At 29.6% G+C, this 23,145-nt stretch overlaps 2 protein-coding genes across 4 annotated transcripts in view; one reads left to right on the top strand and one right to left on the bottom strand.

Annotated features, from left to right (window-relative positions):
* The window catches only part of LOC142327009 (uncharacterized), a 46,103-nt gene that overhangs the window by 15,728 nt on the left and 7,230 nt on the right, over positions 1 to 23,145 (bottom strand). The gene's annotated exons all lie outside the window — the stretch shown is intronic.
* LOC142326307 (protein dpy-30 homolog) lies at positions 1,330 to 23,012 on the top strand. Of its 3 annotated transcripts, none has more exons than XM_075368691.1 (4): positions 1,330 to 1,387; positions 18,917 to 18,999; positions 20,882 to 21,045; positions 22,445 to 23,012. In XM_075368691.1, exons 1-4 carry the CDS (start codon positions 1,345 to 1,347, stop codon positions 22,554 to 22,556), a joined length of 402 nt encoding a protein of 133 aa, XP_075224806.1. In that variant the 5' UTR covers positions 1,330 to 1,344; the 3' UTR covers positions 22,557 to 23,012. The 3 variants fall into 3 exon arrangements, with proteins under 3 accessions (XP_075224806.1, XP_075224808.1, XP_075224807.1); XM_075368693.1 differs by lacking the exon at positions 1,330 to 1,387 and adding an exon at positions 11,796 to 12,033; XM_075368692.1 differs by lacking the exon at positions 1,330 to 1,387 and adding an exon at positions 12,273 to 12,612.

The raw sequence follows: 23,145 nt of genomic DNA, 5'->3' as shown, positions 1-23,145 counted from the left end.
TGAGATGCCAACCTCTTCTGCAAGTTCTCTGACAGTCAGTCCGCGATTTGCACGCACCAGATTGTTGATTTTGATTGTTGAACGTGGGTGTCATCAGTTGAAGTCGAAGGACTTTCTGGTTGAGGTCATCTTCAGTTGACTAACGGCCACTTTAAATCGTGAAAACCATTCGTAACATTGCGTACGACTCAGAGCATCATCCCCGTAAGCTTGTTTCAAAAGTTGAAACTTTTTTGTGAAAGTTTTCCCCAGTTTCACACAAAAGTTTACGTTGTATTGTCGCTCAAATAACAATAACACGAAAACTAAACGATATATCAACAATCCAAGAACATGTGATTACAGAGGAGGTTATGCGGAACACAATGCTGCCAACCGCATGTCACTAAATATCTTCGTGTTAATTATTAAGTATTAATGAGTAATTAAAAATGTTCGGTTACTTGTTTTTAACAGACCTCGTATACATACGTTAAGCAACTTGAAATAAAAAAATATACTGTGTACAAAATTGTCACCCGCACGCTCTTTAATTATCCTATATTAAAGAACAATATTTGTCAGCAATGTTTTTTAATGGCAGACATGTTCTTTAACGTTTAATTACATCTTACATTTTCACATAACTGACTAATAATTTCTCATATTTAACTTTTAAAGTTTACTCCATTTCATCTATATAAAATCAGTATTCTAGAACCAGTAAAAAGATTAGAATAAACAATTTGTTTGGTTGTGTGTATAATTCTTTGATATTTTTCGAATGTGATTTAATGTATCTATTTATTTTACTGTATGTACAGAAATTTATTTATACATATAATTATATATACATACGTTTGTGGTACAGGTCATAAAAGATGCATAACATTTATTTTTAAAGATATCATATGTACTACCTCATGGGGAAAAATGAGTTTTGTACTAAATTAAATCTTGACTTTTCTGTTTCATTGTTGAGAATTTGAATTTATCTGAAGAAAACCTTAGGCAATAAAACTTTAGGAAAATGTTTTGACAAAATCGTGAATCGACGATCCAGAAATTTGTTAAGAGATCATATAAAAATTGAATTAATGTTTGGTGAGAAACAAATTTTACCTGTCGTTTAATTAATTTAAACAACTGCTGCTGTAGCTCTCAGTAGAAGTGGGAAATTATATTATTTTGCAGTAAAACAAATATCTACCTATGTCTACGTAGTACATAATCTCAAACGGCCTGTTACTAACCACTTTATATGGCTAAAGATAAAAAGTAAAAATATATTTTATCAGAAATATATTTTAACAGATGATTACCATTACTGCCTTGAGGCTTTTTAATTTATCATCACTGATCAATATGAACAAAAAGATATATCGTACAATACTGTGGAATCGAATCTGTAAGTATTTATATTATTATGACTTAATAAGCTTGTAATTGCTTACTGTCAAACTACCTATACTATATCATAACTATCTCACTATTTAATATTAAAGCATTTTTTTAAGTGGTTCATATTAATGTAATAACTTACGCATTTTTAACATGTCTTAGAAAATTATTTTTTCTTGGAAGAATTATAGAAATTTGAAAAAATGTATTATTTGTTCACCGAGTACTACACTTCATGTCTTCAAACTAATTAAATTTTAACGGTAACGGCAGCCTTAGTTCTGCCTTCCTACCACCATTTGTTGTTGGAGGGTAACTGAACACATTTCTTCCTTTGCGATGTTAGAAAGTCTTATAGGTAAAGTGTACTGTTAATGTGTAAGAGGGACACATTAAACTAGCAGATCCTAACTAAATAAAACCGAAATTCACCTTTATTTATTATAATGCAGCTACAAGTGGATATAATCTATAATAGTGAAAAGTCTGAACCAAAATCTAAATTTTGATTAGCATACGTCTTTTTATAGTGTAATTAACCGTTGCTCTATCAGTTATGATATGAATCTGTAACCTGCTTTCAGCTTACAATAGGCACAAATTTTATATATCCCTACCAGTTTTAGAGACATAATTATAATTGAGACATAGTTAAGTTACCTGAGATAAATTAAATTTTTCTCCAGGTCGTCCATTCTGAAATAGTTTACGGTTCAATTTCCTGTATTAATCCACTTTCAAAGTGAGCATCCAATACGAGGCGTGGCTATTAAATAACGAGACTAATGCTGTAAAATATTTTATTTTAAATTTATACATATTTAGTTTTAACCCCTTCAGTATAGATCCCTCTTCTATCCCTACAACGCCCCATGCGAATTTTTCATGGTTCGAAACAGTGCTGGAAATCTTCTTCTGTAAGCGCTTTCATGACGCGTGCCGCTTTTTCTTTCACGGCTTCAACGGTCTGAAATCTTGTTCCTTTTAATGCAGATTTGATTTGGCAACAGATAAAAGTCACAGCGAAAAACAGATAAAAGTCAAGCGAATAAGGTGATTGGTTTAACATGGAATGTTATGTTTAACTAGAAACGTTTTGACAGACAATGCAGTGTAAGACGGTGCGTTATCCTGATAAAGAAAACATGACTTGTTCTACCACATTTCGGGTCGTTTTTTTATTATTTTTTCACGAAGTTGAGAGAGGTCCTTGAATAAAGACAAGAATAGTTAACCGACGTCAGATCGGATCAGATTAGCAATTTTTTCAATATTTTTATCCGTTTTTGACGTGAAAGGGCGACCCGGGAGAACCATTTTCAACGTCTTCACGGCCATTTTGGAAACGCTTGAACCATTCAAAAACCCGCGCACGTGATAAACATTCATCGCCATATACGTTTTTTTTAATAAAACATAAGTTTCAGTAACGGGTTTTCCAAGTTTTATATGAAATTTCACGACAATTCTGTTTTCTAATAAAACACTTATTTTTTAGCCAAAACAAAAAACCAGATGTTATCCAAGTAGAGGCCAGACTATATGTCTACATAAACTGGAGTGGCAAAAATCGAAAGAGAAGGCTTCATGATACACACCTGTCGGTCGTACGAATTTGGCGCATGCACAGTTCCTCTGTAGCAGCATTAGTCTCGTTATTTAATAGCCTATTACCTAAATAGCTAAAATACCTCGTAAGTATTGAATTATAATCACAATTTGAATCGTTTCACACACATTGTCAGTACTTCGGTTTCATTTTTAAGTTGTACGTATTCTTATTTTAGGTCTCCTTTTTGTAATAATTTTTTTCTTTCCTTACAATATTAAATAAATTAATATTATTGTAAATTGTATAATTAATTTTAACATTTTGATGTTCGTAAATACATAAACATGTCAAACACAAAAAAAAAACAAACAAAAAAAAATCATTAAAATAGGGATACATAATTTATATAAATAACATGTGAAATTTTTCTTTATTAAAGAAAACATAAACATTACCTAATAATACAGAGTTTCTCACAAGGTGGTTGGCGAGCCACAATTATGTACCTTTTAGTTTATATTCACACTGAGGTCTGTATAAAATATCTTAGAGGCTCTTCTTAAACACATACTGTACTTAATTTTAGGCGAGATGATAGATGATCAATAATATAGAGCAGCTTTCTCAACCCAGGGGTCGCGGTAATATGAAAGGGGATTGCCAAATTAACCTATAACTCTACACGTAGACAATAATAAAATCATTCTATGAAAAAAAAAATTATAAACATTTTACTTATGTTATAAAATTAATGTAAAGAAAATAAATTAATGAGATGATTGCATTTGTTTTTCATTTAACACACAAAAGAAAATTGTTTTCAAGTGATAAAAGACGATTCCTTTATTTAGTTTTTAGCGCAACGATAGATGAAAACCCCTTTTTACAGAGGTAAGAAGTTGAGAAAGGAATTAATATTTTCAATGCTTCTGTGACTAAATTTCCATATTTACTTCGACGAGCAAGCTAAAACGTTTCTAAATCTTCAGATATGAACTGCAGTTGTAACGTTTTATCGGCAGACATTTCGATGAGCTGGTCGTGAATCTCAACTGATAAATTAGCAGCTGCAACAACGTTTTCACTAAATGGATTCAGTACCCATTTCTTCGAGAAATAATTTTTACCTTCTGGAAAATACTCCGGCAACTTAATTTTTAGCTCACGCAAATGTATCTTTATGCTCTCCAAACTGTGGTGAATAATAGTGTCTGTTTCATCCAGATTTTTTCATTGTAATTGGAAGGAGTGAAACGTATCAAAATTTTAGCCTAGAAGGCGAATCCAGATATCAAGCTTCTTACTGAAGGCATGAACTTTGTCTGATATTAATAAAATGTTTTATCACGTTCTTGTAAATTCACATTCACGTCGTTTAAATGCGAAAATACATCAACTAAGCCAACAGCAATATATATTCATTATTCTGTAAAAATCGTTGAGAACGACTGTTTAACCTGGAAAAATATTATTAATTCATCTCTCAATTCCAATAACCGGGTTAACACTTTCCCCCGCGTTAATCACCTGACTTCTGTATGGAAAAGAAGAGATTTTTTCGCCCATTTGATCGCATACTTTAGCGAGCAGCCTATTCCGTAATAGTTAACTTTTAATAAAATTAACCATTTTTACAGCTTTACAGAGACTATTCGAAATTTTCCGGCATATTTTTTGTGGCAAGAACAAATTCCTTCACATGCCTGTGAAGAAAGCAGAGATCCATTCTGTCCTTGGTATAAGACGATATTTTAATTTTTCAGAATTCCACTGTTCTTTCCTGTTATCGCCTTTGCACCATCACTACATTCTATGATACATTTTGTCCATTCTACGTAAAAGTCCTTAGTAGCTTCATAATAAAACATCATAAAGGCATTGTCCTGTTGCATGACCAGATATTGATTTGCAAAACAATATATTTTCTTTGTTTGATATGTCCCTATCACATTCATCTCACAAAACATAAGAAATGAAAATATTTGCCACTTCTGTTAATTCATCAAATTGATACTAAAAAATTCATTTGAGCTCACTTCCTGAATTATCTGATTGCGAATATTGACAGCCATGTGATCAATTTGCCTTAATACTGTGTCATTAGAAAGCGGAATTTTTTCAATTTTTTTACTTCTTCACACCTAATAAAACACTGACCATATTAATTGCAACAGCCAATATGATTTTTTCTGCTACTGCATGAGGTTTGGACATCTTAGCTACTCTTAATGCTACGAGATAAGATGCTTCAAGTATACTTTTAACAGTGTAGGTTGATTTACAAATAGAAGCTTATTGATTTCTCCAAGTTGCAATTTTCTTTTGAAAAATTTGAAGGGTTTGCTTTTATGATCCGGATGTTTAGTTTTCAAGTGTCAAAGTAATTTTGATAGGTTCATGCTTTTATCGGAAAGAACTTAAAGCAATACTGTGACTCCATCCAGTGAGGTAAAACTATAATTTAAATAACTGTCGTGCAATCTTGTCTTTTTACCAGTCAATTCACTTTTTACTGGATGTAGATGGTTCACTTCATTTTCTTCACAAATCTATCCAGTTTGTATAAGAATCTAATTGAAAAGAAAAATACAATTACATTGTTTGACCACACACTAAAAAACAAAACCTCAATTATTATTATTTTCAATGTTTTTATAAACTTAAATAAAGGCACTACACTCATGCTTCGTTTTCAAAACTGAACTGATGTTCTGCAATGTATTTCTCTTTTATACTGCTGAGAGCAAGATGTTTTCAAATGTATCATATGCAAGACATAACATGACACTCTCAATGTGAATGTTATGCAAGCAGGTAAAATTACAAGGAGCATGTACGTATCAAGTTGGAACCTGTAAATTGCTCACGCTTGTACATTTTATACATGCTTGTTCATACCCGTTACTATCAATGCAACTAAACAGTTTTAACTAGGTTTCATTGGGTTCGAGTTGGAGGGTCATGAAATATTCATTATATATTATTTTTACTTTTTGAGAGTTATGAAGCTAAAAAGTTTGTTAATCACCGTTACAGAGAAATCTACTATCTAAGATCTTGTATGCACGTGTAAATGTGTGAGCAGCTACTTGTATATTGCTGCTAGCTGCAGTTGTATGCAACCTCAGTTGCAATCTAAATGCCAATAAGGCTCAGATGTGCTAAAATTTAACAATGAATACAAATATATGTACATATTTTATCAAAATTAATCTTTGTAAAATTGATATTATTCCTCTGTACTGTTAAATTATATTTAAATTTTATTAAATAAACCACCTAGTACAAAATATTGATTGAGATAAACATATCTCACCTAATTTTTCATGAAAATACTTTCGTAAGATCCCTCATCTCAGTCATGATTATAATAATTCTGCTATTGAATAATAAAAATTTTAAAATAAAAATACTAAAATAATGAAAATTGTGTATTAATTTACATGAGTGCAGCTATCTGTCTTAATTTTTATAAGACCATCATCTTTCTCAAATACTGTCTGATGGTCTATCAAATTGAAATTTTGTTTGTATTTGTGTAGGTAATATTTTTCTAATATATTTAATTTTATGTTATCTTTATTAATTTATAATATTTTTCTAAATTTTTGTTGTCATAAATAGAGTGATTATTGTTTATTAGATTGTGTGTCATAATAGAAAAACATAATTAATTATTTTTGTTTTTTTCTATAATGTTCAAAAAAAATCTACAATCTATGTCTAAGAGATCTGTATGCTGGCTTAAATATTTCTTTATTTAAGTTTTAGTAATGTTCTCAATTATATTATTAGTACATAAATACTTCATGTTTATTTTTTCTCTCTTTTGTGTCTTTTTATGTATTGGTTGTAAAGTATTTTGCTATTGTGTTTTGACAGTTGTTTTTTTTAATAAATATTATTAATTAACAGTATCATATCCATTTTGAACCACTATATGTTTTATGATGTTTATTTTATCATTTAACTTTCTTGTTATTATGTGTATATTTGATTGCTCTATTAATCACATTTATATACGAGGTGCGACAATAAAGTAATGAGACTGATGTGAAAAAAAAATGTTGCTTATTGTTTTAGTCATGTTTAGTGTTGTCTCCTTCAAAGTAGTTTCCCCTCTGATTGCACACACTTATTCCAGCGCTTCTGCCATTGATGGTAACATTTCTGGAACTCATCTTCTGTAATATCCTCCAAGACCCTTGTCACAGCTTTTTGGACATCTTGTGTTGTTTGAAAATGGTGTCCCTTGACCGCCATTTTGACTCCTGGAAATAGAAAAAAGTCGCACAGAGTGATATCTGGTGAATAAGGTGGCTGTGGTATGACTGAAATTTGTTTTGAGGTTAAACATTGCTGTACTGACAGAGCAGTATGGGATGGCGCATTATTGTGATGCAGAATCCAATTATCAGCAATGTTGGCACAGACACGAACTCGTTTACGAAGTCTTTCTAAAATTTCTTTGTAGAAATATTGGTTAACTGTTTGTCCAGGAGGCACCCATTCTTTATGAACAATTCTCTTGGAATCGAAGAAGCACACAAGCATGCTTTTTACTTTTGACTTTGACATGCAAGTTTTTTTTGGTCCGGGTGATCCCTTTGAACACCATTGCGAACTTTGGCGTTTTGTCTCTGGATCGTATTGAAAAAACTAACCTTCATCACCAGTGATAACACGGCTCAACAAATCTGGATTGATTTCCGTTTGCTCTAACAGATCGGCTGCCACATTTTTCCATGTTTCTCGCTGTTGTTGTGGGAGATTTTTGGGGACCATTTTTGCACAAATCTTTCTCAAACCAAGATCTTCAATTAATATTAGACGAACCGTTTCTCGATTGATGTTGAGTTCTTCTGCAATAATTTTCACAGATAACCTTCGATCAGATCGTACGATTTCACGCACCCTGGTCAAGTTGACATCTGTCCGTGAGGTTGATGGTCGTCCACTGCGGTCTTCATCTTCAACATTCATTCTGGCTTCACTAAAAATTTTATGCCACTGAAAAACTTGAGCTCTTGACATAACCTCCTTTCCAAAAGCCTTCTGAAGCTTACCATAAGTTGTCGTCGCGTTTTCACCCAATTTAACGCAAAAAGAAATGGCATACCGTTGCGCAATATTTTGCGGTTTCATTTCTGTGACGAGAGACACAAACACGTGTTCACACTTATTACAGCACAACTCATGACTGAGCAGTTGCATCAATGTGCCGCTTGGACTAGAAGTAGCTTATAGACCAAGGTCAAAGATGGTGTACCTACGCAAGCTGCAGGGTTGCTACATCTTGCAAAGAAAAATCAGTCTCATTACTTTATTGTCGCACCTCGTAAGTGTTAATTTTTACGAGACCAAGGGTGATTTGATTTTTTATGAATTGTTGTATTATTAGGTGTAGGTTTTCTATACACTGATATTTCAGTTTAGTTAGTTGTCCTTGTTTATTTCGATATTGACATCAAAATAATTTAACATTCTATTATTATCTATTTCAAATATGAATTTTAAATTTTCATTATAAGAATCTAATTTGTTTAATATTATTAGATATTCACTGTTTATTACTGGGTTATACATAATGAGAATATCGTCAATATACCATATCCATATTAAAACTTTGTGGCAAAAGATAGAAGAAATTATCAAGTTTTTTTATATTGGTTTGTTGCAGGTAGAGTAGAGGGCATTGTGATCAATTTTTTTATAAAATGGTGTCAATCTAGGAAAAGGCGCAATGTGTGTTGTAGTATCACAAGTCAAAATCACAGATTACTGTGCAGTGAAATTTTAGAAGGTAATAAGGACAACCAGTACCTAACAGCAAGTGTATCATTGCGAGGTATGTAAAGTTTAAGGGGAGTGGAAGTATAGTCAACATTGAACAGGGCGGCCATTCGTTAGTGAAGAGAAGGTTGAGGTTGTGTAGCAAGCATTTCTACATAGCCCTTCCAAATCTAACCATTGTGTTTCTCATGAACTAGGGATTCCATGATCAATAGTGCACAAAATTTTACACAAGAAACTTAAGTTGCACGCGTATAAAGTTCAGATATGCAACATCTACAGCCAGATGACAGCCCTCATCATGCTGCCTTTGCAACCGAGATTTTGCAATGGATTAATAACAACAATGAGTACCTGCAGCATGTGTGTTTTTCAGATGAGGCTACTTTCCACACCTCAGGGAAAGTAAACAGGCATAATGTGAGAATATGGGGCTCAGAAAATCCGTACTTTACCAGGTAAAAAATTAGAGATTCCTCTAAAGTGAATGTGTGGTATGGTTTGATGCACAACTGAATCATTGATCTCTTCTTTTTCATTGAGCAATCTATAACAGCTAACATTTACCTGGATATGGTGCAACAGTTTGCTATACTCAACTAAATGACTTGCAACCTAGAGTGATTTACCAGCAGGATGGTGCACCACCACATTAGTGATTACTAGTTCTAGATTTTCTGAGTGAATTATTTCATGACAGATGGATTGGACGTGACAGTTTCACTCCCTGGCCACCAGACACAACTCTCTTAGACTTTTTACTATGAGGTTATGTTAAGGACAGAGTCTAAATAACACCCATACCTTATCTGGACACATTAAGATGGAGAATAACTAAAGCTGTTGCTAGTGTCACTGAAGAAATGTTGACCAACAAATAGCATGAAATTGGTTATCGGTTGGATATTCTACAAGTGACAAGAGGCCCAGATGTTGAAATTCATTGACATGGTAAAAAAAAACTTGATAATTTTTTCTTTCTTTTGCCACAAACCGCACAGCTGTAACTATAATAATTTTTTTGTAATAAATTTTTGTAATCATGGAAAGACTTTATGGATACTGAATTTGTTACATAATTGCTGATATTGGATATTCCACAGTCAAGGTATTTTATTAATTTTTTTTTTTGTATATAATATTTGTTATTAAATTCAAAATATTTATGCTGATAAATATTTCTTATAATTGGGATGATACCTTTAATAAATTTTTGATTTTCTTGGTTACTTTTTAATGTATTTTTTATTATTTTATGGTTTCGTCAATAGGTATGCTAGGACACATGTTAGTTATCTCACAACTAACCATTCTAGTGTCTTTATTTACAATTAAGTTATTTAATTAATTTACTAATTTGTAACCATTTTTTTATATTAAATATTATAGGTAAATTCATTATATTCCTAAAATATTATCTATTATTTTGAATATAATATGACAGGAAGCAGATTTAAAATTGATTAAAGGTCACATTGGGATATTTAATATATGAATTTCTGGTAGTCCAGTTAATTTAGGGGCAATTGGTTCAAAAGGATAACCTAGAATGTTATTTTAAATTATTATAATTAAAAACTGATCTGAACTTTAACAAACAAAAAATGTGCTTTTATTAAACAAAAATAGCACAGTATAAAATAAATAGAATAGTGTGTCAAACAAGTAAACCTACTGTTATCACTAATCACTAATCAATATCACTAATCACTACAGTAGTAAATATGCTTTGTGACAGGTGATAAAAATCTGAAAGTACTCTGCAAGAGCTTGCTACTCTCATTTTAGTTGCCTTATGACATGTAGAAAAACATCAGAGAACTATTCTGATACTACCTCACCCACAGGAATTTTTTAAATGAGTGTAGCAGTTATTAATAATAGGAGAATGAAATTATAAGATGGCAACATTTGTCATTTTATGTGACATTTTGTTCTGTTACATTACATTCCATCACCCCTCGTAATCATAATTTTGCAGTGTGGCAAAATATGGTTAACCATGGCCAAAAACTAATTCATTGTATTACATAATACTGTCACACTACTTTCCAGTTCACCTTAAAATATAGTAAAGATGAATATGTTTTTAACAGATTAATTTAAAATTCTATTAATGTATTTATCTTCAGTATAAAGGTATTAAGAAATATTGTGAAACTTGTTGGAAAAGGTCAAATAAAGATAAAATTCCTAGCTTTTTTGTTTATTAGAAACAAGAAAGTTTAATAGAATACTTTTGTTTTTTAAGAGTAAATATTCTAACCCACACTTTATAAAAGTTCAGTAAAATAAGAATACTCTTGACAGCCTTAAAAAAATTAGTTCTGGGTAAAATTTAAACTGCATTCTTAAAATCTGTTGATTACACAAGATCTGGCACAACTAATTGGTAGCAAGAAAGAAATTGAAGGGAATGAGTTAAGAATAGAATATTTGTATCGTGTTAAATAAACTGGTTTTCATAGATCTCCATGTTAAACACCATGATTAAAATTTTCCTACATACTGTTGACATTAATGTATTGTAAACAATTCCACTTCACTTCTAAAACAAATATAATCTGAATTATTACTGTGGGTGACTTTATAAAAGGGATTCTGTGATGATGAACGCTAGTTTCAGAAACGATTTATGGTGTAGAAGATACAAGTACAATCGTGAAAAAAGGATCGTGTACATAGAACAATTTGCATTAGTGAAATTAATATATTTTTTCTGAACATTTTTGCAAGTAAAATGGTTTGTTTTTAACTTTTTGAGTTTTATGTATCCCGCTGTGGTGCTTAACAGGTTGTCCAATACTGCTTCGTGAATTACTTATTTTACTTCATATTTAATCTTTCTATTGTGATACGTTTACAAAAGTAAAATTTTGTTTATGCATCTTATAATTACAAAACCTTATTTAAATCTGTTGATGGCAGAATTTAATTTAATTTTTTTTTACACGGTATTATTAAATTATTTTCATCGTAATACATGTCATTTTACCATTAATATTAATTGCAATTTGTGTTAGTTGATCTATTTTAATGATTCTTAAGGGGTTCAATTAGTGCTAAATATTTGATTAGAAAATGTGTTATTACTTTCAACCGTTTGTTTTTGTACATCAAAAACCAGCTGCTGACTTAAATATATGAGATTGTTAGAAAGTTGAGTACTTATTATGAAATGTAACTGTTATATTTAAATATTGTGGTAATAAGTGGCAAAATTTGTTTCGAAGTATTCTTTTTTCTGTATTTTATTTTAACCTGAATTTTGTTTGAATCGCATCAGGATTCACTGGAAATGTCGACAAGTAAGTTTTTACTAACGTTTAAGGTTAAGGTCCGAGTTTTTTCCTTGATATTTATTTATTCGTTATCATATCGTTTACTATAATAAACTTATATTTTTTTAGTTAATGATTGTGGTAATTAAATTACTTTATTAAATTTTAGGTAATTTTATTTTGCAGAAAACTTGTTAGCAGCTGAAAATACTGTGACTTTAAGATAAAATACGTTAATACTAGGACCAAGATATTTTACTGAACGTTAATAATAATCATTCCACAGTGACTATTTTAGGCGTTAGTGCCCAAGTTTTGGGGTCAAAGTTTAACATGATATAATTGCGTTGGGAGTGTTGGTAATGATAATCATTAAATGAGTTGATTTGATTAAGGTTTAAAAAAAATAATACATAAATTGAGTACGGAATAAATTGCAGTTTCATATTGTTATAGCCTAAGGCAGTGGGATGATCTAGCAGCATTTCAGCATTCAGGTGGTATCTGCCATTTAAAGTTATTAATTTCAAATCATGATCTCTTTGTACACGCCTCGTGGAATTGCTTATATGCACACTAATGTAAATTTATCATATTTTATAAGAAGTATGACAGTCACATTTCATTTAATTTGCCTATTGTTAATGCATGCATTCTCTAATCTATATTTTTATTTTGAATAGCTATAAGTTGTAAATTAATAATAAATACTTTACCCAGAACATCACATCAAAAATGGTGAATTTTCAAATAAATAATTGATAAAACTGTTCATGGCAATGAAGATATCTTCCCATTATCATGGTAGTATGTTGTTGGTATAATTATAAATGTTTAATACAGTTAGAAGTTTTATTTAAAAAATGTATGTTTTATGTTTTTTAATGTTCAAAATGAACATTAAAAACATTATATTGAACATTAACAAATGTCCTTTTAAAGTGTAGCTATATATTGTTATTGTGCATCAGATAGTATTAAAACACCTTACAATATTATCTGTAAATGTTTCCAGGTGTGCCCAGCACATCTTAATTTTTTTCTTTTTAGCCAATGTCTTTAATTTTTATATTACTTTCTCAATTTGAGCATCAGATAGTATTAAAACACCTTACAATATTATCTGTAAATGTTTCCAGGTGTGCCCAGCACACCTTAATTTTTTTCTTTTTAGCCAATGTCTTTAATTTTTATATTACTTTCTCAATTATTGGCAAATTTTTACTGATACAGTCAGACGACTCAAAAGTTTATTCCGTTATATCATTTGTCAAGACAACACAAAACATTGTAAACAATTCTTCATATACTTAAAACAAATTAGATCCAAATAAAATTTCAATTATGAAGTTCCTCACAAAAAATCTTATTGGTTTTAATACGTCAAAGAGCAACCAGCAAAAACAGAATTTCAAAATAGTGATAATCTACAGTAACTGATACACTTATTCACAGCATGTCACGTAAAGAAACTCATAACATCTTATATCAAAGTTGATGTCTTCCAATTACATTATTGAAACACATTATCAGTAATAATCAGTTCTTTATGCTCCTAAAACCTCAAAAAAAAATCAATCTAGATGTTTATTTACACTCAAAAGATTTTACTAAAAAACCACAATTTAATAGAAATGCATGGAAATGTAACATGAACTTTAACGTAATTTGAATCTTGTATCATTCTTTAACCATACATTAAGTACAAATTTTTCTGCAGTCTAAACATAGAAACCACTAGCAATAACTAGCTGGTACTGCAAAACAAAATACAGTACTGGTACCCTGAGGATGATTGCATTGCGATTTAAAAAATTTCACTGTAAAAATTAAATTTTTGTTAAGTTTAAATTTGTTATTTAAAAGAAATTATTTTGTAAATAATTGATTTCATTGAATGTCAGTTCACAGACAGTATGATTACCTATTTTCAGTACGATTTTTATTTTTACCCCACTTTATAATTTTCTCTCTAATAATTCAGTTGGTGTAAATCTGTTTAACCCTGGTTTCTTTATATCTTTTAAGCTCTGCTTTATTTGACTGCATAAATATATCTTTAATCTGTTCTAAAAAATTACTTCTTAAATATTGAATATTTCAGTTCAACTTCTCCCAAAAGACTTGTCTCTTAAAGTAAGTTAAATACAATAATTGTACATAAACAATTTTTACCACTCCTATCTGTGTGGAATCATATACATATAAATACTATAAAAATATTTGGTTAAGCCTCATTATGTGCCCAGCAAACATTTGTTGGCAAAGAATAAGTTCTTCAGGATTTCTAGGCAGCATTAGTATTTTATATAAGCCCGCTATAGCCATAAGATAATCTCTGCTGGGCATATAATGAAGTTTATTTTACTAATATTATGTATAAAATTAGAACATTCAAATTAAAACATTTGTTAGTCTCCCAGCATTTAATATTTAAGGTTAATCAGACGAGGTTAGCAAGCGTTATGTTATGTTTGGTTAATGGCCTAGTAGTGAACTCATCATCACAGATCAATTGACTTTGAAGTTGAGAGTTCTTAGGTTCAAATCCTAGTAAAGACAGTACTTTTATACAAATTTGAGGGTACCAGTGTTCTTTGGCAGTTTGGTTTCAGTAGCCACACATCTCAGGAATGGTTGTCCTGAGACTATACAAGACCATACCTCATTTACATTCATATATATCATCCTCTGAAGTAATATCTTACGGTGGTTCTGGAGGCTAAACAGAAAAAGAGAGGTTATGTTGATAATATACAAAGTTCAGTGCAAGAAATCATTCAGTTACCTAAAATTAACCACCTAAAATCTTATCTTAAGCTTGAATTACAGCAATTAAAACTTAAATTACACTAATAAAATGTGATAATCATATACTGCGACTATCAAACACCATCTAGTGAAGACTTAAAACCTGACATATGTTTGTAGCAGATATATACAATATCTGCTAGGCATATAATGGAGTTTAACAAAATAGTTTGCTAGAACATTAGTTTATGAGATATGCTCCCTTTAAAATTGGTTCTTCCATTCATTTATTCAAGGGCATTTTATTTATTTATTAAGTTACAATAATTTATTTGCATTATTGATTACTCATTGTAGATGATAATTTAACTATTTTTGGTTGTTTTCAAAGATTAAAAAAAATTGTTTTCAAAGTAGTGTAATTGCTTATGCCTAAAACTGTTAGGCATGACAACTGGAAAACTTATTTCCAGTTAGTACTAAAATAATAAGACAGTGGAACTTTTATCTACATCTCATATAAAATCTTTTAGGTAAGAGATTAGGAATTATTTAAGTAGAATTAAGAAAAGATGTTTCTTTTCAGTGAATATTTTTTTATTTAATATGATGGATTTTCATATTACTTTTCCGAACAATTTTTATAATATTGTTTACTGACAGAATATATATTTATTTTTACCTTCACAAACATACTATTTTTTCATCAGCACAATTGTAATTGAATTATTTCTTGTAGTTGGGCGTTTAATGCCCATAAAACTTAATTAATTGGTTTGATGCAGCTCTCCAAGATTCCCTATCTAGTGCTAGTCGTTTCATTTAGGTATACCCCCTACATCATACATCCCTAACAATTTGTTTTACATATTCCAAACGTGTCCTGCTTACACAATTATTTCCTTCTACCTGTCCTTCCAATATTAAAGCGACTATTCCAGGATGCCTTAATACGTGGCCTATAAGTCTGTCTCTTCGTTTAGCTATATTTTTCCAAATGCTTCTTTCTTCATCTATTTGCTGCAACATCTCTTCATTTGTCACTTTATCCACCCGTCTGATTTTTAACATTCTCCTATAGCACCACATTTCAAAAGCTTCTAATCTTTTCTTCTCAGATACTCCGATTGTCCAAGTTTCACTTCCATATAAAGCAACACTCCAAATATATACTTTCAAAAATCTTTTCCTGACATTTAAATTAATTTTTGATGTAAACAAATTATATTTCTGACTGTAGGCTCATTTCGTCTGTGCTATTTGGCATTTTATATCGCTCCTGATTCGTCCATCTTTAGTAATTCTACTTCCCAAGTAACAAAATTCTTCTACCTCCATAATCTTTTCTCCTCCTATTTTCACATTCAGTGGTCCATCTTTGTTATTTTTACTACATTTAATTACTTTTGTTTTGTTCTTGTTTATTTTCATGCAATAGTTCTTGCGTTAGACTTCATCCATGCCATTCATTGTTTCTTCAAAATCCTTTTTACTTTCGGCTAGAATTACTATATCATCAGAAAATCGTAGCATTTTTATCTTTTCACCTTGTACTGTTACTCCGAATCTAAATTGTTCTTTAACATCATTAACTGCTAGTTCCATGTAAAGATTAAAAAGTAACGGAGATAGGGAACATCCTTGTCGGACTCCCTTTCTTATTACGGCTTCTTTCTTATGTTCTTCAATTGTTACTGTTGCTGTTTGGTTCCTGTACATGTTAGCAATTGTTCTTCTATCTCTGTATTTGAACCCTAATTTATTTAAAATGCTGAACATTTTATTCCAGTCTACGTTATCAAATGCCTTTTCTAGGTCTATAAACGCCAAGTATGTTGGTTTGTTTTTCCTTAATCTTCCTTATACTATGTATCTGAGGCCTAAAATTGCTTCCCTTGTCCCTATACTTTTCCTGAAACCAAATTGGTCTTCTCCACACTTCTTCCACTCCTCTCAATTCTTCTGTATAGAATTCTAGTTAAGATTTTTGAACTAATTTTGAGTTAAGACTAGTTAAACTAATTATTCTGTATTCTTCACATTTATTTGCCCCTGCTTTCTTTGGTATCATGACTATAACACTTTTTTTGAAGTCTGACAGAACTTCTCCTTTTTCATAAATATTACACACCAGTTTGTATAATCTATCAATCACTTCCTCACCTGCACTGCGCAGTAATTCTACAGGTATTCTGTCTATTCCAGGAACCTTTCTGCCATTCAAATCTTTTAATCCTCTCTTAAATTTAGATCTCAATATTGTTTCTCCCATTTCATCCTCTTCAACTTCCTCTTCTTCCTCTATAACACCATTTTCTAATTCATTTTCTCCGTATAACTCTTCAATATATTCTACCCACCTATCGACTTTACCTTTCGTATTATAAATCGGTGCACCATCTTTGTTTAACACATTATTAGATTTTAATTTATGTACCCCAAAATTTTCCTTAACTTTCCTGTATGCTCCGTCTATTTTACCAATGTTTATTTCTCTTTCCACTTCTGAACACTTTTCTTTAATCCACTCTTCTTTCGCTAGTTTGCACTTCCTGTTTATAGTATTTCTTAATTGTCGATAGTTCCTTTTACTTTCTTCATCACTAGCATTCTTATATTTTCTATGTTCATCCATCAGCTGCAATATATCGTCTGAAACCCAAGGTTTTCTACCAGTTCTCTTTGTTCTGCCAAAGTTCGCTTCTGCTGATTTAATAATTTCGTTTTTAACATTCTCCCATTCTTCTTCTACGTTTTCTACCTTATCTTTTTTACTCAGACCTCTTGCGATGTCCTCCTCAAATATCTTTTTTACCTCCTCTTTCTCAAGCTTCTCTAAATTCCACCGATTCATCTGACACCTTTTCTTCAGGTTTTTAAACCCCAATCTACATTTCATTATCACCAAATTATGGTCGAGTTGATTTCTAAATCTTTGCTTAACCATGATATAATCTATCTGATACCTTGCAGTATCACCTGGCTTTTTCCAAGTATATATTCTTCTATTATGGTTTTTAAATTGGGTGTTGGCAATTACTGAATTATACTTCGTGCAAAACTCTATAAGTTATTGTATTTAATTCATAATTTTTTTTTTTTACTCTCTTAACATTTGTTGTAAGAAATTACTTGAAAATAAAACCTTTTTATTAGTTTCATGTCGATCTACAATTGGAACGTTTTTAGTTATTGTGAAGAAAAATGCAACTGTATTTAACTTTTTCTTTTTATTTCTTACTTTTGTACTTTAAAAAAAAGATCTTATTTTAAATAGGCATAAGTGTTTTTTTAAGGATTTAAGTAATTGTTTTGTAGATAAACAGAATTTTATGTCTATGAGCTTAGTCTTTATGAGGATAAAATTATCCTGTGTAAATATGTATATATATATATATATATATATATATATATATATGTGTGTGAGTGACATAAATAATATTTTATATATCTTAAGAAAAGTTGTTGCGACAAATTGATGAAGAAAGAAGCATTTGGAAAAATATAGGTAAAAGAAGAGACAGACTTATCGGCCACATATTTAGGAATCCTGGAATAGTCGCTTTAATATTGGAGGGACAGGTAGAAGGAAAAAATTTTTCAGGCAGGCAACATTTAGAATATGTAAAACAGATTGTTAGGGATGTAGGATGTAGGGGTATACTGAAATGAAACGACTGGCACTAGAATCTTGGAGAGCTGCATCAAACCACTCAAATGACTGAAGACCAAAAAAAAAAAATTGTAAGAAAGAATTTTTATATAAAACTTTTGTATTATTTGGTATAAAATATAAATAACCATATTTATATAATAGTATTAATTATTTAATCATAATTAATTAATTATTATTATCTGATCATAAAAAAGGTCTTGTTTAAAATTAATCTTAAAATCAAATTTACTTTGTTATAACAAAAACTTTGCTTTGTTTATGAAACATTTAAAACCTAGGTGAAAATGAGTAAAGTAATCATTTAAATACATTTTTTAATGCTAACCCAGCAACGTCTTATTTTTTATCAGTAGTATTGTTCATCAGAGCATTATTATCATTTCATTTAGTATTATTATATAAAAGTATAAATTATTACTTATTATGTGGTTATTAGTAGTAAATGTCATTCAATTGATTAACTGTAATCTTTTATATTCTAAGGTGAACCAGCTCCAGCAGATGGTGAGCCGACATCCACTACACTTGGAGTATCAGGAACAAATGGGATTTCAGATGCTGCTCTTGTATGTATTATCTATAATTTTTTTACATTATGTTGGAAATTCAGCAGGGTATATTGTAATGATTTCTTTAAAAAAATAGTTTATTCTTTCTCTTCAATGTCTTCCTTATAGCAGGCCATTTTAATCACCCTTGGTTTAAATAACATTAGAAAGTTTATTAATGATTATTGCAAGTTTGCAATTTACCAAGAAAAAAATTCCAATAAGTTTATTATTGAAATAATAAGATTGTTTCCTTTTTTCTGTTATTTGTAAATATACTTCTCTAATCCTATACTTCTCCAAAATTTTGCCTAGAAATTGGGATCAAACTAGATATTGAAAAGATGGGGATATTTAGTTAACTAAAATTAAGTTAACTAAAATTTCCAACTGTGAAAAGATTCTTCATTGTTGTTGATCTTTACAAAATTATGTTAAACACATTCACAAAAAATATAAATTATATTTATTTTGAAAAAGTTGAGAAAAATCATATATTTATTTATGTTTGTAGGATTCTCTAGGCTGTAAATTGTTTTTCAGTTTAATCACCTGTGCAATGTGCACTTCACAATGTTGCACTTCAATGTGCACAGTGTGCAATTTTTAAAAATTGCTGCCACTGTCCACCGTTTGATTTTTTTTTTCAATTTCTTATATAAAGTAGTACTTCAGGGATTAAAAAAAAATTCTTTAATGTTTATTTCATTAAAATTGTTCATTCACTAACAAATAACAAACATAATGTAGAGATTATCTGCTTCACTGGCTACAAGGTGGTAAAAAATAAAAATTTGTATCTTATACATTTACATATATTCTTTTATTTATATGTTCTCTTTATTCAATAGAATTGAAGTAGTTTAATATTTTGTTAAGCAGCTTAGTTAGTGTGATCTACTAAACTATTCTAGACTATTATTTTTGTTTATTATTTTTGACAAAATCCAGTTTTGTTTTCTAATCCATACCATGTTATAATAAACCTCTCATCATTATTGCTTTCGATTTACTGGAACCTTTATGTTGGTTCGTTATTTCATATTATTGGTTGAAGAATAAACACAGTACAAAGAAGTTTTTTATGCTGAAGATTGTCATTTTGTTAATAGAGAGAGTTTTGAAAATATAGATCAGTGTAATAAATCACTGACACTCACACCATTGAATGGAATAGATGAAATAGAATGGATGATGTGTCATTTAGGCATCATTGCAGTCAGTAGCATTAATTTTTTCTAATTGATTTTTACCAAAATTATTTGTTACAAATCCTTGTTTAATTGCTAATGGCATTCTGTTTTATTAAAATGTGTTGCTTTCTCGACTAGTCCTTTTTAATGTTTGATAAATTAAAAAATGAAATGAATGGTTCTTTATTGTAGGAATTATATTAGTTACCATTGTTAGGTGGAAATCTCTGATCTTTGTATAACTGGATAGGGGATCGGATCGCATGTTTTGAAATTGGTAAAATTTGAAGCATAAACTAGTGCCACTTAATGAGTAGTAGAACTGGTAGAACTAAATAAAATGAAACGGTGCATGCGCAGAGGTAAGTGTAAGAGTAGGGATAAGCATGAGTAAAATAAACATCCCTACCATCATGATTATTGTTGTACAAGCAGACAATGGTTTTATTTGGTTCCCAACATCTCATTCTGCAACGCTGAAGTATGCTTCAATATTGTACATGTAATTGTATTTTACACCATAAGGTCCCCTATCCAGTTATAGAAATGTTAAATTGTTCAACTAAATGACATAATAGCAGCATGTTATGAATGAGCAGATATTAGTTTTCTGTGAGATATAACTAATAAAATAATCTACAGTTTCTGCATTAGTTTTTAATAATCTTATTAGTCTAATCTAGTGAATTTTGATTTAATTATTCCAGAAAGTGATAAACAATGAACGAGCAGATGCATCTCAAGATCAAGGACAATCTGGACCACAAAAGAAACCAAGAGTGGATCTCTTGTCACTACCTACTAGACAGTATCTTGACCAGACAGTAGTTCCTATTCTTTTACAAGCACTTTCTACTCTTGCTAAAGAGAGGTATACTTTTTAATAATTCGTTAAATTATATTTTCTTTCATTATATAGTTACTGAATCTTCTACTTATTTTGAAATAATCCAGTTCCTGGCAATACAAACCATCTAAAATCAAAATTGTATGTGTACCTTAATGACAATTAAATAAAGTAACCACAAATTAAATTTAAAAATGATGTCAACTAATTTGTGCAAGATATATAGCTTTAAATGCCCTACAGTCAAATCATATTTCTGAGTAAAATCGCTCATTATGGTAAAACAAACACAAAGTTATACAAACTATGAAAGTACACTATAATATAGCTAATGTATTTAGCTATAGTTTAGTTTAATTTTAATTAAATCATTTTTACATAAACAATTTTTATATGAGTTAGATAACTGCATTTACTTGTAAAGCTGTACTTTTTTTTTACATAAAAATGTAATAACTGGTTTGAATGTAATTATATAAAATGGATTATAATGAAGAATATTGTTTTTTTGGTTTTTGTATAATGTTAACGTTGTTTCTTTTATTACAAAAATTAAAAAATTGTCAAAATTTGGTATTTATTATGATAGCTAAAAATCGTCTCTGAAAACTTATATCAAAATTTGTGTCACCAAATCTTTTACAGAAAATTAATTAAAAAAATAATCAGAAAAAATAAAACAACTTCTGATCAATAAGAGGATGATTAGTTTTAGAATTTTGAGACATTTCTTAAACTAGTAACAGTTTTTCATATATGATTTTTTTCACAATTTTTATTTCATTTTTAGTTATTTTTGTTTAGGAGTGATTATAATCATGTTAATAAATCATATAAAATAAACGTTTATTAATATCTATAGAGTTGTTTTTAAGGGCAAACAAAAATTATATTTATGTGAGAAATAAATTAATATTAGCTTTAAATGAAGTAAATAAATTTTTTAAGGATAATTTTATTAATGTAAACAAACATATACAGTAAACTATTAAACATGTTTATTAAATAGACTATGCATTTTAAACATTGATTATAATTGCACAAATGTATTTTTAGTGGGGGTTGTTAGCCAGTCAACTAGATAAGTTTGGCTGAATTGCCAGGAGATGATTGATGAGAGCTTTTGCAGAAATAAATTGTTGTACTATTTATTTAGCCTAAATATATATGTACAGACATTATAAATGTTATTATTATAATATTTGAATTTAAAAACAATTCAGAGACATGTTCTTATTGTTGTTTTTGTAACAGTACAGAAACAATAATAAAAATCTCCCTCATAGTTGCACTTTCACCATGTAAGCACTCAACCAATGGTCATCAACTATTATTTTTTTATTAAGCAGAAAGTGTTAGACTGGCAATATTTATAATACTTTTTGTTAATTTTTACATGTACATTTATTTTTTATTCTTTTAGACCATCGGATCCAATCAGCTACTTGGCTGCATATTTATTAAAAAACAAAAGCCAGTTTGATACTACAGGCAGTTCTGGAACTTCTCCTTCTACTACAACACAACAGCAATGACAACTTAAAATTATAATTATAAAAAAAAATGTTTAATATCATAATTAAGTGATCGTATTATCACAATGTAATGTACATAATATTGTATTTTAGGCATACTTTCTGGAAAAAACTGCTAAAATATTAATAAAATTATTTTTGTAATTTTTTTTTATTATAAATTATTTTATTTTCTGCATGAATTCATGTTAAAAGAGAGTTGTGTAATATAATAATTATTGCAGTAATTATTTTAAGATTTCAAATTATTGTTAAGCTAATATTATCATTTTAAGCTTTATTTATATTTTTGTTTCAGAGAATGTATAATATTACAAATTTGGTAAAAATCCATTATATATTTGATTTTACTTATTCATATTTATGTTTTAATTGATAGTGTCATATCATAATGCCTGTCTAAATATTTGTAAATTGTGTTTTATATAAAGTACATTAAATGCAGTATATGTCTTCTTTTTTTGTTACTTCTTGTAAATGAAATATGTTTATGTTCTGAATATAAACGTCGTAAACATGTTTGTAATCAGTAAAACTTACATGCTTATGTTAAAATTATAATTCTATGGAAGTAGATAATATATTCTGT

This window comes from Lycorma delicatula, chromosome 6, assembly GCF_047948215.1.
Source record: "Lycorma delicatula isolate Av1 chromosome 6, ASM4794821v1, whole genome shotgun sequence".
Lineage (NCBI taxonomy): Eukaryota > Metazoa > Arthropoda > Insecta > Hemiptera > Fulgoridae > Lycorma > Lycorma delicatula.
Note: the sequence above shows the minus strand (reverse complement) of the source record. Positions and strands in the feature narration are given on the sequence as shown.

Bases quoted from the DNA above. Each gene is read 5' to 3' on its own strand.
- LOC142326307 (XM_075368692.1), top strand. From the start codon at position 12,540: ATGATCTCTTTGTACACGCCTCGTGGAATTGCTTATATGCACACTAAT. The intron at 12,613-18,916 runs GTATGACAGTCA...TTATATTCTAAG, and splicing joins TTTATCATATTTTATAAGAA to GTGAACCAGCTCCAGCAGAT. The intron at 21,046-22,444 runs GTATACTTTTTA...TTATTCTTTTAG, and splicing joins TCTACTCTTGCTAAAGAGAG to ACCATCGGATCCAATCAGCT.